The sequence below is a fragment of the Heterodontus francisci genome, chromosome 9, assembly GCF_036365525.1.
Source record: "Heterodontus francisci isolate sHetFra1 chromosome 9, sHetFra1.hap1, whole genome shotgun sequence".
Taxonomy (NCBI): Eukaryota; Metazoa; Chordata; class Chondrichthyes; order Heterodontiformes; family Heterodontidae; genus Heterodontus; species Heterodontus francisci.
This window is the reverse complement of record NC_090379.1, coordinates 47,244,201-47,261,988: the sequence shown is the minus strand read 5'-3', so window position 1 is coordinate 47,261,988 and position 17,788 is coordinate 47,244,201. Positions and strand designations below refer to the sequence as shown.

Genomic DNA, 17,788 nt, shown 5'->3' with positions numbered 1-17,788 from the left:
GCTCAGATAGCCTCCTGCATAAGCACACACTACCACGGACAAATCACCATCTCAATAATTCAGCTCACTTTTAGGAAGGGCAGAAAGAGGATGACAGACCATGGTAAACTTACAGCTCAGATTAGGATGCACTCAACTCAGCAAATCCTACAAATAAAGGCAGATTCCAGGGCTCACAACTTAAATCCATCATGTAAGTGGCAATTTACAGTCACAAATTGTTCTCTGCTCTTGTTTCCCATTAAAAGGAGCTTTGCTCTTGCACATTTATTTGAAGGGATAAGTTCTATGTGGTAATTTTCTTACGGGAAAACTAAACTTTAACGTTATATTATGCAGTCAAAGTTCTTTTTTGTACTAACTGAATCCATAACCAGAAATGTCCAGCTACCAATTCTTAAAACTGTGCTGTAAGGAACTTAAAAACACCCACTTACCTCTCCCCTCAGAATACAAGCATTGCACTTATTAGGGCATGGCACTGGTAATGACGGACAGTCAAAATCTTCATGTTTCTAGAAGAAGAGGAGAAACATTCAATTTCTTCAAATCACCCGTGCCTCCAAAATGGTTTGCTAAAGTAGTTTAAAGACAGTATCCAAGATTGTACATTTGCCTTTCAACTTAGATCCATCTGTTTACTTCCAGCCACCTACTATTTTTATATGCATTCTTTAATGTGGCTGATTTCATTTAGTTACATAATCTATATGTAGAACTGCCCAGAGTGATGACTGATTGAAGGCATTTGATAAGAAATGTTGAAAATACAACTATTTTGATGCACTGCACTTTGAAATGTAAGCACAGCTCCATATATTTAAAGTGTTTCACCTCTCTCTGCTCCCCCACCCCCCCCACCACCACCACCCCACCAACACTGCATCCCCATTCCCTGTCCAAACAAACCTTCTCCCCTCCTCCTGAACATGTTGACTTTGGCTAGAATATGATATCATAGGTACTAGTCTCCCAGTACCTCACCAAGTGATCTCACCCCTGGCATTTCCTCGATGCCGACAGCTCTGATTGCCACACCATGCATATTTAATTGAGGATGTAACTGATTGAAAGGCATTAACGATACTATTGGTGCAGCAAGATACAGGTTTGTGCACAGTTTTTATATGGAATCAACTGTCTGATTCAGTGTGGCTCTGAAAGTTGTCTACTTTCCTTTCAAACGAGGCAGAAAGACAACATGCACTGTAATGGGTTTTACAGGAGGTAGTCAGGATTAAAGAATAGTGAGAACCCAGTTTAGTCCTCACTGTGACTCACTTTATACAAAAAACAACAACAAAAAACCCTCTAGGCCATCATTCTCTTTCAAGGCAGTAAGGTGCTTAGAAAAAGATAACAGTTTCTCTTTGGTTATTGATTTACGCAAGCATTAATTATTTGTGATTAAGCTGTTGCTGTTCTGGTTAACACCCTGCCCACCACCAGCTAGTTACAAAGAAGCCAGATATGAAATAAAATGTCAAGTATTATTATGCAAGAGGAAAACAGCCACAGTATTTGCTTGAAATCAGAAGCGTTCTTTATAAAATTACTCAAACTTTTGGCAAATCTCAGTAGCCCTCAATACTTCGCTGCAAGAAAAATTAATTCACAGCAGTTGAGGAAGTTAAGGTATTTTCTTCACTTCATTGGCTTTGGTCTCATCATATCCAGCACTATTTCCAGTGAAAGCAGCCAAACCTCCACGAATTCCTCTCTCACCGGGTGCGAGGCAGTGTGTAAAAACTCTGCTGTGTTTTTGCTCCCCGTTCCTTAAGTAAGTTGTTGAGCTCGTCTCACCTTGGCACAACAGCAACTTGCACTTATCGTGCATCTTTATCATAGTTAAAGATCCTAAGCTACTTCAAGAGGTCAAGGAGTGGCCAGGTTGACCACCATCACAGAAGCACTCACAGAAGAACACATATCATGGCACCAACTACAAAAGGTGAATACGAACATGACATGAAGTTTGCTACAGTAACACTGAATTGCTCCAAAACTGTCAGCACAATTCTAATTATTCTTCAACAAGCTTGAAAGATTATATATTTTATACATGGCAATGACACTGCTAATGACAGATGATCAAGAAACAGAAGAATATGTAATTATTTCAAAGCGTCTTACTTTTAACTCTGCAATAGTGATTTCTTTCTTGCAGTATTTACAGGTTTGCTCCCGATATTTACAGCTTGAATTTAAATGGTCAGCTAAATCTTTCCTTTGTACCATTTCTGTGCATCCCCTGCGTGCACATGGGACTTCCTGATAAGGACAATCAAGTAAGTGACCCTTTATTAGGAGGCAAAACAACAAAAGAGATATTGACAATTAGACTATTGCATCAAGACAATGTTCAAATGTAGCACAATTTTGATTTTTTGGGGGGGGTCGTGTAGTACAGTGTTATGTTACTGGACTAGTAAATAAGAGGCCTGGACTAATTGATCCAGAGACATGACTTCAAATCCCACCATAGTAGCTGGAAAATTTAAATTCAGTTAAATACATCTGGAATAAAAACCTAGCATCAGTAATGGTGACCATGAAACTGCTGGATGGTTGTAAATACCCAACTGGTTCACTAATGTCCTTTAGAGAAGGATATCTGCCGTCCTTATCCGGTCTGGCCGACATGTGACTCCAGACCCACAGCAATGTGGTTGACTTTTAACTGCCCTCTGAAACGGACTAGCAAGCCACTCATTTGTAATCAAGGTAAATCACTACCACCTGCTCAAGGGCATTTAGAGATGGACATTAAATGCTGGCCTTGCCAGTGACCCCCTCTTCCTGTGAATGATCAAATGATCAATAAGAATAGGACCACACAGGTATCCAATCAGCAAGTCATGTGAATATTTTCTTAATTTTTATATACAATTCTTAAAATAAAATCACTAACAATCCAATTATGTCAATGTCTTAATATTGCGACTTTTGTATATATTTAAATGGTAAAATGGTACAAGAGATTTTTTTTTCATTCATTCATGGAACGATGTAGTCCATCTGGTGCAGGTACACACACAGTGCTGTTAGTAAAGGGAGTTACAGGATTTTGACCCAGTGACAGTTAAGGAACAGCGATATAGCTCCAAGTCAGGAGGGTGTGTGGCTTGGAGGGGAACTTGCAGGTGGCGGTGGTCCCATGCGCCTGCTGCCCTTGTCTTTCTAGGTGGTAGAGGTCGTGGGTTTGGAAGGTGCTGCTGAAGGAGGCTTGGTGAGTTGTTGCACTGCATGTTTAATATGGTACACACTGCTGCCACCGTGCACCAGTGGTGGAGGGAGTGAATGCTTAAAGGTGGTGGATGGGGTGCCGATCAAGCGTGCTGCTTTGTCCTGGATGGTATCAAGCCTCTTGAGTGTTGGAGCTGCACTCATCCAGGCAAGTGGAGAGTATTCCATCACACTCCAGATTGTGCTTTGTGGATGGTGCATAGACTTTTGAGAGTCAGGTGAGTTACCCGCCGCAGAATTCCAACTCTGACCTGCTCTTGTAGCCACAGTATTTATGTGGCTGGTCCAGTTAAGTTGCTGGTTAATGATAACCCCCAGGAAGTTGATGTTGGGGGATTCAGTGATGTTAATGCCATTGAATGTCAAGGGGAGATGGTTAGATTATCTCAGTGAAGAAACAGGTCCTTTAGGATTTAACAACCCAAATTAAAACTGAATCATACCTTGGTTCGTGGGTTATCTAAAAATGAATCAATATAACTTGAACATGTTCCAGTTAATGATGTTGGATCATATCATTTACCTCAAGCTTTCCTAGAGGTAGCTGTTTCTTGCAGCCATTTATCTCATTCCGACAGTAGATTTGAAGTGCAAGAACCTCTTTTTTACAGCAGATGTCCTTAAAAACCTTTGAAAATATAACAATGGCATGTCATGTCACATTATTAGTCCATATTAAATATGAATTTAAAAACTATTGTACTATTTACTGGATTGCCTACCGTATTCTCAAATAAAGGCACATTATCAACTGGACAAACTGGGTTTGGACTCCTAAAAACATAAAACATTAAATCAGAATGTAGCTGTAATAATCTAAATCCTAAATGGTAAAGTAATAATGTTTTGGTTACATAACAGATATTTAAAATAGCACATTTTCCTTTAAGTTCTCTTGGTCGGAGTGCTACTCAAGTTATATCACCAGAAACATTCATCTCTGCACCTAAAAAACATTGTGGGCAATACACCCTCATTTTTATTCCTAAAAGCTATCAAACTCTAGGTTCCAGAGTTCAGCCACCCCTATAGACTCTAGATCAGAGCTTCTCATTTTCAACGGCCATTTGTTTGAAGTATATACTTCAAATTAGGTTACCAGTCACATAAATATTACTCATAAATTAATCTCCAAGAAAGTCACTGTAAAAACTAGATATATTAGTTTTAACAGAAAATAATCTTTTGGTCCAAATGACTTATTTTCTAGCTGTTAACACAATATAGACCCCAAAGGTAAACCAAGTTTTGTGGTGATTATTCCCAGTGAAATTGGAATGCTACCATACTGTTACTATTAGTTCTAAAGCATTAGTCAATCAGTAATTCAATATTTGAAGACAGGCTGCACTATTGATGAGAACACTTCTTATTCAACTTATATATTTTGCTGTCACCATATCACACATAATGGTTTGCAAAATTTGTAAATTGTCTATTCAGATAAAATAAGCTCAAGAATGATTTTTTTTTAAAATCAAGGTAGTCAATGCATCAAACAAACTACCAATGCAACACTGAAGGAGGATCAGTTCAATTTAGTCAAAAGTATACATCAGAATTTCTAATAAATGATCTTACCCAAGAATTTTCCTTACACAGCTTTCACAGAATCTGTGGCCACACTCGGTCTGTTTGGGATTGCAGAGTGCAAGACGACAATGTTCACATTTGTACTTGTTTTCCAGTTTCAACACAAACCTCTCCTTGAAGCCCCCGTCCTCTGGTTCAATGTGTAGAGATGACAGCCTGTTATTTGGAAGGTGAACCACATTTGCCAGCTGCACAAGGGACTCCAGGGAAAGTGGTGGGGCCGACGACTCTATGTTTCTTGCTGTTGCCATGGCCAATGGCCGTCCAAATCTGTAAAGAAGCAGCTTTTAGTATGCAGTAATAACAGACTAGCTCTCTCAGTGCATTGCATAAACTAACTCTGCACAGTAGTGAATTCCATGCGCCTCTTTGGTAGCCCTTAGCTCACGTAGTTAAGTAGTTGACAGGTAAACAAAAAGATTGAGATTGAGTGACCATCATTTAGATTCATTTGATACAGTTGAGGGAAGCTTCTCTGTTCCTGTCTGGCTGTTATAGAATACCAGGGAAAGGAGTAGAACAGGAAAAAGAGTAATTTATTACTTTCGCCAGGGATGTGGAATGAAGGAGAAACATATGCTGTGCTGAACTCTCACTTCTTGGTTTAGAACTCCTTTCTAGCTGGTTACAGAGTGACAGTGATGCTGTTTAAGAAGAATCACCCACCCTCTATGATGGAGGTGATAGCATCGCAGTGAGCAAAATGAAAAGGAGTAAAAAAGTCAATTTCTCAAGGTGGTGGTGGTAGTAGAAAACTCCAACTGCCCCCAGGTCAGGAAAGAGAAATTTAACCAGGATTTCCCCATAGTGCTCACTACACAGTGACCCCTGTGGAAAAATGTGTGAATGTGGACATCAAATTAGGCCAGGATCGGATTTGTCTAACACTAAGGCGACTGATGCACAAGCAACAACTCCTTCGGTGAGGTACTGGAGGATGAGCAGCACATGTAGAATCATGTCGCAGCACAAGTTCAGCCCAGAATAATAGGATTAAAAAGTTCATATATCCTTGCCCCCAGTCCTAACGGTGCAGGTCCATAGAACAGAAAAGATTTGCACGTAATTTGACAAAAATAGTCACTGAATTCACAATTTTACTCCAAACAGAATGTTTAAGAGAAGTGAAAATGTACAATGTACAGACAGATTTTTATTGTCCAATCATCAATTCTTGTGGCCTCCTCTGAACTAAAATCAGTGCCAAATTATGGATTATTTTATGTTGTGGGCCCACATCTATTGGGAATTGGTTGCCTCTGGTCAAATCCGATTCCTAGAAGATCTTTGCAGCCAGTAGAGAAAGAAGATTTTTATTCCGTCAGTCTGGATTTGAACTTGGGTCCAATCCAATCACATTCCACTATATTTGGTTGGTTTAGATTTCTCAAAGTGCATTTTTTTTTAAACTGACCCCCCCACTCTCTCTCCTGTATCAAAAAAAGTGTTGTTTGCAAAAATAGACATGTACCCAGGGTCTCCTGTCCCAACAGTGAGGGAATGAAGATCCTAAAATCAACTCTGCAGACTAAATTAATCCTAAAATCCAGAGTTTTTCATAAGTGAAAGTGCAGATCCCACTTTAGAATGGGAAATGCCGAGCCAATTAAAGCAAAATGGTGGATCAATGAACTTTCTATAGCATTTCTAGATATTGCCAAAAGGTAAAAACTTTGACGTACGTAAAATGCTAAATATAATCGACTCAGTCAGACCTGAAGCAAGCAGTATGGCATTCTGGCACTGCATTACCAGGGATTCTAGGAAGACTGTCACCAAGCAATATAAATAAAATGGCTCATTAGATCATCATTATTGTAGCAACAAAAAAAAACCCCAACAGTGAATAGGAGAAGAGGAAAATCAGCTGTGTAAGAAACTGGAAAATCATCCAAAAAAGCCCAGTTCAAATGACAGTCTTCATCAGCTTTCAAGGATCCACTTGTGCTGACTTTTCCCAGTTTTAGCCATATTACCAGGGAAGCAAAACTCAAGCCTGACTAAAGGTCCATTACTGCATCACTTAAATGCCCTCTGACTCCAGCTATTGATATTGAAGGTGGTAGAGAGGAGAAAACAAGAGGTCATTAGTCTTAACCATTTGTAGCTGCAGAACAATGCAACAGAAGGCACTTGAGACTATTGTACTCAACTCTAAGATCTGCAGCAGCACTTTAATATAATTCAATTTTAATTAAAAATAAGCATCAAATGATAATATACCATTGATGATCTTGTATTTCATTGCATATTTGTGACAAATACTAAGCTGCGTTGCAAACTATTTTATATTAAAAAAGGAAACTTGCACTTGTTCACAGACTCTTGTATGGGTTGGGGTAGCTGAGGCAAAGATGGACAATTTTAGGTGCTCCTCAAACTACAAATTTTCTGCCAAATTTAAAGAACTATATTTTCAGACAAAATACTGGCAGAAAGTTTGTCTCTTCAAAACAAAACACTGAATATAAGTGAATATCAGTGCTAATGGTCTGATTTTCATGTCTCAATAGATAACACTGCAAATAAGATTCCAACTACTTTTTAATAAAAGGTGCCTGGCAATTGTGAAGAAGTTTTTTTTCAAGCTTGTTTTATAGCTTTTGGGTATGGTGCTACAGATACAGTGATAGTTCTCCAGCATTAAACTGAAACTAAGCACGCTATTTTTTTTTAAACTTGGATTTCCACTGATTCAGATTGAATTTGAATTCAGGTCCTGAGGGGAAAGACAATCTGCTAGCTCATTTGCATTTGCTTTATTCAGAATATTTTTTCAATAAAGCAACTAGAATAATTATAAGTTTGTTTTCCCAAAGAATCCAAAACTTCAGTTTGTTAGTGTCGTAGGTTTATATGTACATCCCTAACAGAGAGCTATTTCTTTCGCTCTCAGCTTCTTTGGTGTCTCTATTGAAAGAAAGCTGCTGACCCAAGAACTTGTATCGCGTCCAAAGCCTACTAAACACTCAGTCTCACTGGCAGGATGCCTTCTGGATTTCCACAAAGTTAAATACCAGGACTCGATAAGGGATGCAAGAGGAAAGTCCCATATCCCAAAATAAAGCACACAACTGCAGAGCAAGTTTACCATGCATTCCAACAGCACACCCTCTAATTTTTGATGCTGTTTGTACACATCGTACTTGTATTTATCATAATTGATATTGTGCATCAAGGTTACAAAATACAGCGAACAGTAACATATGATCAATAATGTGCAAGTTTTCTATTCCCCATTCCTCAGTGCTCTGGAATTAATGAGCTTCAATTACATCTCTGACTTTTCTCGGCTTGTTGCTGATCTGGTTGGAATGATCAACCATGGCTTTGCTGTACATGCCACACAAATAGTACCAAGCAACTGTACACTTCTTCACTCAGTTTCACTTTTCCCGCAATCCAATGCGTTTTCATATTCATTTGCTTTGTACGCTTTTCCATGCATCATTTCTGCTAAGGGAATAGTCCTGCTAATGAGACAGGAAATTCAACTCTTATTAGCAGGAACTCTGCACATGGTGATTAGTAAAGCTCTATCTAGTTCAGATGTTTACTTTGAAACATTGATGAACATGGATTCAATTCTCATCATTTCATATTCCCCTCATCTCCCGGCAATGAGTTTTGTTACTTCTATATTCTCTGGTGTAGGGTAGATAGAACATGGCACTTCTTATCCTGCAGCAAGCCTGAGCATACAACCAGACACAAAGAACCCGGAGATATGGCTTCCCTAGTGATTAATTTAGTTAGTGCATCACTGGTGTGATAGTGAGCCATGGAGACCAGGAAGATTCCAGGATCAATTTATACTGCATTAGCCAATCTCAGTCAACACAGCAGTGGGAAGATCATAAGATCATAAGAAGTAGGAGCAGGAGTAGGCCGTCGGGCCCCTCAAGCCTGCTCCGCCATTCAATAAGATCATGGCTGATCTTTTCGTGGACTCAGATCCACTTTCCCGCGCTCTCACCGTATCCCTTAATTCCTTTATTGTTCAAAAAGATATCTACCTTAGCTTTAAAAACGTTTACTGAAGAAGCGTCAACTACTTCACTGGGCAAGGAATTCCATAGATTAACAACCCTCTGGGTGAAGAAATTCCTTCTTAATTCAGTCCTAAATCTGCTCCCTCTAATCTTGAGGCTATGCCCTCTTGTCCTAGCTTCACCTGCCAGTGGAAACATCCTCTCTACTTGTATCTCATCTATTCCCTTCACCCTCCTCTGCACCCTCTCCAGTGCCAGTACATCGTTTCTCAAGTAAGCAGACCAAAACTGCACACAGTACTCCAGGTGCGGCCTCACCAGTACCTTATACAGCTGCAACATAACCTCTCTGCTTTTAAACTCAATCCCTTTAGCAATGAAGGACAAAATTCCATTTGCCTTCCTAATTACTTGCTGTACCTGCAGACCAACCTTCTGCGATTCATGCACAAGGACACCCAGGTCCCCCTCTGCATAGCAGCATGCTGCAACTTTTTACCATTCAAGTAATAATCCTTTTTACTGTTACTCCTACCGAATGAATGACTTCACATTTATTAACATTGTATTCCATCTGCCAGACCTTTGCCCACTCACTCAATGTATCTATGTTCCTCTGCAAAGTTTCACAGTCATCTGCACACTTTGCTCTGCCACTCATCTTAGTGTCATCTGCAAACTTTGACACCCTACACATGGTCCCCAACTCCAAATCATCTATATAAATTGTAAATAATTGCGGTCCCAACACCGATCCCTGAGGCACACCACTAGTGACTGATTGCCAACCAGAATAGCACTCATTTATCCCCACTCTCTGCCTCCTGTTAGTCAATCAATCCCTTATCCACGCTAATACTTTACCCCTAACGCCATGCATCCTTATCTTATGCAGCAGCCTCTTGTGCGGCACCTTGTCGAAGGCCTTTTGGAAATCTAGGTACACCACAACCACTGGGTCCCCATTGTCCACCTTGCTCGTAATATCATCATAGAATTCCAAAAGATTTGTCAAGCATGACCTGCCCTTCATGAACCCATGCTGCGTCTGCCCAACAGGACAATTTCTATCGAGATGCCCTGCTATTTCTTCCTTGATAATAGACTCAAGCATCTTCCCCAATACAGCGGTTAAGCTAACCGGTCTATAATTCCCCATCTTTTGTCTACCTCCCTTTTTAAACAGTGGTGTCACATCTGCTGTTTTCCAATCTGCTGGGACTACCCCAGAGTCCAGCGAATTTTGGAAAATTACCGTCCGTGCACCTGCTATTTCTCCTGCCATCTCTTTTAGTACCCTGGGATGCATTCCATCAGGGCCAGGAGACTTATCAATCCTTAGCTCCATTAGCTTGCCCAAAACTACCTCTTCCGTGATAATGATTGTTTCCAGGTCCTCACCTACATTCATCTCTGTCAATTACTGGCATGTTATCAATGTCCTCCACTGTGAAGACCGATACAAAATACCTGTTCAATGCCTCGGCCATTTCATCATATCCCATAACTAAATTCCCCTTCTCATCCTCTAAAGGACCAACGTTTACTCTAGCCACTCTTTTTCGTTTTATATATTTATAGAAACATTTGCTATCAGTCTTTATATTCTGTGCTAGTGTTTTCTCATGTTCTATCTTACTTTTCTTTATAGCTCTTTTTGTGGCTTTCTGTTGACCTTTAAAGTTTTCCCAATCTTCTAGTTTCATGCTGTTTTTGGCCACTTTGTATGCCTTCTCTTTCAATTTGATAGCCTCCCTTATTTCCTTAGACACCCATGGCAGATTACCCCTTTTCTTCCAGTCCTTCCTTTTCACTGGAATATACTTTTGCTGAGCACTTTGAAAAATTGCTTTGAAAGTCCTCCACTGCTCGTCAACTGTCCCACCATAAAATCTTTGTTTCCAGTCTACTTTAGCCAAGTCCTCCCTCATTCTATTGTAGTCCCCCTTGTTCAAGCGCAAGACCCTGGTATTGGATTTTATCTTCACACTCTCCATCTGTATTTTAAATTCAACCATACTGTGATCACTCCTTCCAAGAGGGTCCCTAACTATGAGGTCATTAATTATTCCTGTCTCATTACACAGGACTAGATCGAGGATAGCTTGCTCCCTCGTCGGTTCCATTACATACTGTTCAAGAAAACTATCATGGATACACTCAACGAACTCCTCCTCAAGGCTACCCTGACTGAGCTGGTTCGACCAATCTACATGTAGATTAAAATTCCCCCATGATCATTGCCGTACCATTTTTACAGGCATTAGTTATTTCTTTGTTTATTGCCCGCCCCAATGTGATATTATTTGGTGGCCTATAGACTACGCCTATCAATGACTTTTTCTTCTTAGAGTTTCTAATTTCCACCCAAATGGATTCAACCTCATTCCCCATAGAACCTATATCATCTCTCAGCACCGCCCTGATGTCGTCCTTGAATATCAGAGCTACACCACCTCCCTTACCTTCCTGTCTGTCCTTCCGAATAGTCTGGTACCCCTGGATATTTAACTCCCAGTCGTGACCAACCTGTAACCATGCCTCCATAATGGCTACCAAATCATATTCACTCGCGATGATTTGTGCCGTTTACTCATCAACCTTTTTACGAATACTACGAGCATTCAGGTAAAGTGCCTTTATGCTAGCTTTCTTACCCTCATGATTTCCAACATCTCTAATAATAACTCCTGAGTTATCCTTCCTTTCTGCTTGTTTCATAGTCTGCCTTGAACTTAAACCCTCCTGCACACATGTTAACCTGCTGCTTACCTTTTTATTTACCATCATATTCCCTGTCGTTTTCCCTTTCCCTTCCCCCCAAGTCAGTTTGAAGTCCTAGAGACCACCCTATTTATCCGTTTCGCTGGAACACTGGTTCCAGATCGGTTCAGGTGGAGACCGTCCCATCGGTACAGATTCCCCCGGTTCCAAAACTGATGCCAATGCCCCATGAAATGGAACCCTTCTTTCCCACTCCACTCCCTTAGCCACGTGTTTACTTCCCTAATATTCTTATCCCTAAGCCAATTTGCACGTGGCTCGGGCAGTAATCCGGAGATTATGACCCTCGAGGACCTGTTCCTTAATTTCGTTCCTAGTGCTTTATAATCCCCAAACAGGTCCTCCATCCTAGCCTTGCCTATGTTGTTAGTCCCAACGTGGACCACAACAACTGGATCCTCCCCCTCCCGCTCCAATATCCTTTCAAGCCGGTCAGAGATGTCCTGCACCCTGGCACCGGGCAGGCAACACACCATGCGGGACTCCCGATCCGGCTTGCAAAGGATACTATCTATCCCCCTAATTATAGAATCCCCTATAACTACAAATGACATCAGCAGTCCCAGATTAGGAAAGTGGGTGAGGGTAGTAGGGAGAAAAAGTAGTCAGAATTTCTACTTTTAACTGTTGTTGTCCAGTCATCCTTGTCACAGTCTGTGTAGGCGTATGTTGATTGGGGACAGGAACAGGCTCAGTCATGATGGAGCCCATGCAAAACCACATTGTCCTGGCTCATGTGAACAGCCAAATAGATCAAAGAGTTTGCATGGAATTGCACTACCATGAGTCAGACAGTCACTGCAGAGGAAAATAGGCAAACAGGAAAAGGAAAAAAACAACAAAATGGAGGAAAACACAAACTCTCATTGTTGTGAACTGCATCAATGTGAAAACTTCGCGAGGAAAGGTGGCCGGGTTGGGGGGGGGGGGGGGGGGGGGGTTGAAAGAGGGAAGGAATGGGAAATCCCCTCAGGGTGCTCTTTTTGCACCGCGTGAGGTAGTTCATAACGTTCTGTCCCAGGAGATATTGACACATCATCAGTTTGGTAACCTTTCCAGTAAATGCAGAAGTTATTTTGAAAACATTTTTTCGTTTTCACAAATGTGCAGCAACTACAGAACTGACAAGTGCAGAACTGGGTAATAGTGGCAAATATTTCTGGCTTTTAAACATATTCTGAACAGAATATTAGTTCAAAGATAATTTTATAAGTAATCTTCATTAGTGGTTCATGCCACACTGCAGAGACTTAAGCGCATAATCTGAACCGATGCGCTAAAGCACTGTCAGAGGTGCTGTCTTTGTGTTGAGATATCAAACTGAAGTCCCATCTGCCCTCTCAGGTGTACAGAAAAGATCCCATGGCACTATTTGAAGAACAGCAAGGTAGTTCTCCTGGGTGTCCTAGCCACTATTTATTCCTCAACTAACTCACTAAAACAGGTTGTTTGGTCATTTATCTCATTGCTGTTTATGAGACCTTGCTTTGCAAGGTTTTTATAGATTACAATGAATATACTTCAAATGTACTTCACTGTCTACTAAGTGTTTGGGAAGTCATGAAATGTGATATATAATTGCAAACGCTTTCTTTATTTTATAATGTAAGAAAATCTTCCATGTACTTTTCATTAGTTCACCTGGCTGTAATTCCATTTTGTTGAGAGGAAATTTGCTAGTTTCATTTGATCAAAACCCACTCACAGAATAGCCTGCTCACCCAGCTTAATAGCTAAACAGGCAAGTTCATCAATAAAGCTTTTAAGCAAAAATAATCATTTATCTATTACTCATATTCTTTAGGATTTCCTGATAAGACCTTTATAACAGGATTAAGACCAAATAGATATCTGTGAAATAATTTCAAAAAAAGGTAATTAAAAATACAAAGTACAAACATCAAAGACTAAAAACTAACACCAGAGAGCTGCTGCTACAGGCAGTTTCTTGAGGATGAAGATGCAGAAGTATCGTTCCTGGGGCTGCTATAATGTTTCATTACTCTGTATAGATTTTCTTGTGTAACTTCTGTCTCACTGTACTTAAGATTTCTCACCCCAAAACACTGGCACATCGGTCAAGGTTCTGACTGGACACTGCATTATTCTCATCTGTATAATGCAGGGCTGCCAATTCTTGTGGACATCTTGGCGTGATCTCCCACCTTCATCCGCTCCACCCCCACAATCCCACCATTGGCAACCCAACATGTCCATACCACAGTGCTCCACTTTCTCACAGGAACTGGAGAGCAAGCAGACGCTCTGCTGCCCGAATGACTGACAGTCAACAATAATCCAAACAGCTTTAATTTCCATCTCTGGTGGTTTTTATGCCTCACAGTCATTGCACACAGTAGTGTCCAAGAAATTAATTCTTTAATTCCTGGAGACTCCAGGACAATTCGCAGAATCAACAACCCAGATGTAACGAGAAGGATTTCAATAGGAAATGGGTTTTACCGGTTTCCCCTAGTGGAGAGGTCAATTACCAGGGGGGACACAGACTTAAGGTGATTGGTAGAAGGATTAGAGGGGACGTGAGGGAAAACATTTTCACCAAGAGGGTTGTGGGTGTCTGGAATTCACTGCCCAGATTGGTGGTGGAGGCAGAAACTCTCAACTCACTTAAAAAGGTACCTGGACATGAACCTGAAGTGCTGTAATCTGCAAGGCTATGGACCAGGTGCTGAAAGGTGGGATTAGATTGGGCGGCTAGCTTTTTCAGCAGGTACAGACACGATGGGCTGAATGGCCTCCTTCTGTGTCGTTATTTTTCTATGGTTCTACGTAGGAAGCAACATTGTTCCAATGGCATTACTTTCCCCCAAAATGTCCAGGACAAAGCTTTCAGGACAACAAGATACCAGACAAAGCATTTCAGGTCGTTATTCCTGTGATTACACAGAAATGGAAGAAAGCAATCATGACCTTTATTTTCAAAGGCTCTCTTAATGGCCTTACTAATTATAGCTGTTCATTTTTAAGAGATTCCTAGCATAGAACTGAATTTTATAAAATCTGCTACAAATCCTTGAACTAGAGATGACACACCAACAAACATTTTGGCTCTCTCCTGTTCCCTGCAACCGTACATTCCAAAGGCACACCTCCACTTTATAATTCCTGAAATCTGTGCCCTATAGAGCATGCTTCTGATTAAAAGAATGGGAAAAAAATAACTAAACCATTACTTGTACTGGTTGGATGCTTAAAAATATTGCAGACAAGCTGGTTCCTGTTCTTTTTAAAATGTATTTGTCTACTGCAGTATTGATACATAGACTTGGGGAATCCCAGCTGGGAACCAGATCAAATTGCTTTCCTGTAACCAATCCAGGTACTTTCACTATTGGAACTGCAGCTTTATACACCTGCGGCAGTAGATGGATGCCACCGAACCATTCCAGGAGCAGCTTATATTATATACATAGCTTATTAACTTCTAAGTGTTTCATGGCATTAACATTCTCCCACTTGGAGAGTTCAGGAATATCACTATTATTTGATGGGACCATACCTACCGCAAACAAAAACTACGAATGCATTTATTCGCAACATTTATTTCCAGAAGCGACATTAGCAAGACAGCACATTAAATGGAAAATAAAACAAAAAATTTACAACAGATAAACCAGTGTCAACAACAACTTGTATTTATGCAGCGTCTTTAATCAAGAAAAATATCCCAAGCTGTTTTAGAGGCGGAATCAGACAAAATTCCTACATTAAAACAGTGATTACACTTCAAAAGTACTTCATTTGTTGTAAAGTGCTTTGCGACGCCCAGTCGTTGTGAAAAGCATTATATAAATGAAAGTCTTTCTTTTCCAAAATGGATGCCAAGCCAAAAAAGTTGGAGAGATTAGGAGGAGTCCAAAAGCTTGGCCAAAGAGGTGAGTTTCAAGGAGGGCCATGAAGGGAAAAAAAAGCCAGTTGGAGCAGCTCAGTGAGGGAATTGCATAGTACGAGGCCTAGAAGGCTGTAGACATGGCCATTCATATAAGCTACAGCAGGGGGCATTTGTACAACTGTCAGGAAAATGAAGAGTTCTGGGGGAGTTGAATGGCTGGAGAACATTACAGATAGGGAGGGGCAAGCCATGAAGAAATTTAAATACACAGATGTCAACTTCAAATTTGAGGCAGTGAGGGACTGGGAGCCAAAATGAAGATCAGCAAGAACAGGACTAGTCAGTGAGCGGAACTTGATGTGGAATAGAGATGGGCAGCAGACTTTTGGATTAGCTAAAGTTAATGGAAGGCTGGCCAGGAGAACATTGGAATAGTCAAGTCTGGAGGTGAAAAAAGTTATAGTTGAGCATTGCAGCAGATGGGCTGAGGCAGGAGCGGAGATGGACCATGTTACATGGGCTTGGAAACTGAGTCTGGGGTTGAATAGGATGTAAAGATTGTGATGGTTCAGCATGAGTGAGTGGTCATGGAGCAAGGTGGAATTGCTGGCAAGGGTTTGGGGTTTTTCTCTCCTTCATACTCTTCAACCTCCTCCAGCCCCATGTTCCTGTTCACGTTCTTCACGTCAAACACTGATTTACTGTATTTTTTTCACGACAGGCTGCAGAGGTTTCAGCCATCTTGGTCCCACACTCTGGGACCCTCTCCAAATCCCTCCTCACTTCACCATTTGCCATCTTATAAAAGCTTTGTTAAAACCTCTAACTATGCTTTTGGTCACCTCCCCTAATTTCCTTCCTAATCCTGCTTGGGTCTGGGTTTGAACCTGGAGACATTTTGTTATGTCAGACGTACTATACAAGTACTAAGTGCCTAAATGACATGATTTATGCATAAATCATAACATTTTGTAATGGGACAGGCAAAATTATTGTATAACTAGGTCAATGGTTTCTGAAAATTGACTCCTTCTGAGCTGTACTAGTCTATCATTCAGCGATGAAACAAAGCAGCTCATAACTAGAACACATTTTATGAAACAGATACTTCTCAAAATATAAATGAAGGAGACCCATCCACCTCATCCTTCGGGAAGAACCTGTGGTCTCTACATCACATCTAACTGTCTCTTGCATGATTTTGCTTCCACCTTTCCAGATACTGAATTACTGAATAACGATGGAATACATTCAGCATAGAATTGATGGGCCTCCTTCTGTGCTGTAAATGACTCCATGACATTCATCCAAATCAATGATATTCCTATTATAACCTACATGGCTTGTGGTCTGCTTTGCATTCACATAGGAATAGGAGTAGGCCATTTAGACCCTCAAGTCTGTGGCCCTCAGCAATGTATATGTATGTCTATGTATATCTGAACTTCCATTCCTGGCCTGTCCAGCTGTGGCATAGTGACTGTGCTGAGGTTCTTTGCTGTTCACTCTCCTTGCTCCCCAACATAACTCTGGGAGCGGGGCTATCCTAGTTTTCATGGAACACCGTAAATTGTTATGAAAGATATTATAAAGCATGCTCGAGTGTGTATGGAATTAATTAGTATCATTTGTAGATGTGGCGATTAATCATTTGTCTCCTCTATGGTGTTGAATGTGTTGTTGATCCTTTGATGCATATATAGAATAAATACTGTGTTCTTGAATTGGATGACAACTTGCAACTTAAATATGCTATCAGTCACTAAAGTGACCCACATGAATAGTTTAAATTTAGTTTAAAAGAAATTCAAACAGTATTACAATTCCACATTAACCTAACATCAGAGGAGCCAACAGTAGTGCTGTTTGATGCATTATGTGGAGCATAAATCTTTCTGCAACCTGCTTTATTTCAGTATACCTGAAAAATTGAAGTGATTGGAAATCTGGGCCTATTACTGTAACTCTGTAGCATGGCTCTCATGGGATTCCCCTCCCCTTGTAATTTGGTAATTGTGAAAATAACCATGGTTGGCCTGTTCAGTGGAGGGTGAAGGGGCTATTTAGAGACATACTTTGAGCAGGACTGAAAGATACTTTTTTGCCAAATGAGCTAATTACTCCTGAATTTGAATTTTGTGGTCAGAGTTTCTGTCTTTTTTGCCTTCCCCTTAAAACTTTCCATCAGTCCCCAGTCCTTTCTGATCTGGATTTACAAGGTTTCCAAATCAGTTTTAAATCAAGTTTGCCTCACATATTTTTATGCCCACCACAGGAGTCATTCATTATGATTTATTAGCATTTTATGTTTTCATGTCAC

The 17,788-nt window shown here is 40.6% G+C and overlaps 1 protein-coding gene across 2 annotated transcripts in view; it reads right to left on the bottom strand.

Moving 5' to 3' along the window:
* The window catches only part of traf3 (TNF receptor-associated factor 3), a 108,756-nt gene that overhangs the window by 22,793 nt on the left and 68,175 nt on the right, over window positions 1–17,788 (bottom strand). For both annotated transcript variants that reach the window (XM_068038965.1, XM_068038966.1), the window contains 5 exons: window positions 4,828–5,109; window positions 3,969–4,020; window positions 3,770–3,874; window positions 2,134–2,298; window positions 438–515 (listed from right to left, as the gene is read on the bottom strand). In XM_068038965.1, coding sequence (XP_067895066.1) covers window positions 438–515; window positions 2,134–2,298; window positions 3,770–3,874; window positions 3,969–4,020; window positions 4,828–5,109 — 682 coding nt within the window. The remainder of the gene's footprint in view (window positions 1–437; window positions 516–2,133; window positions 2,299–3,769; window positions 3,875–3,968; window positions 4,021–4,827; window positions 5,110–17,788) is intronic.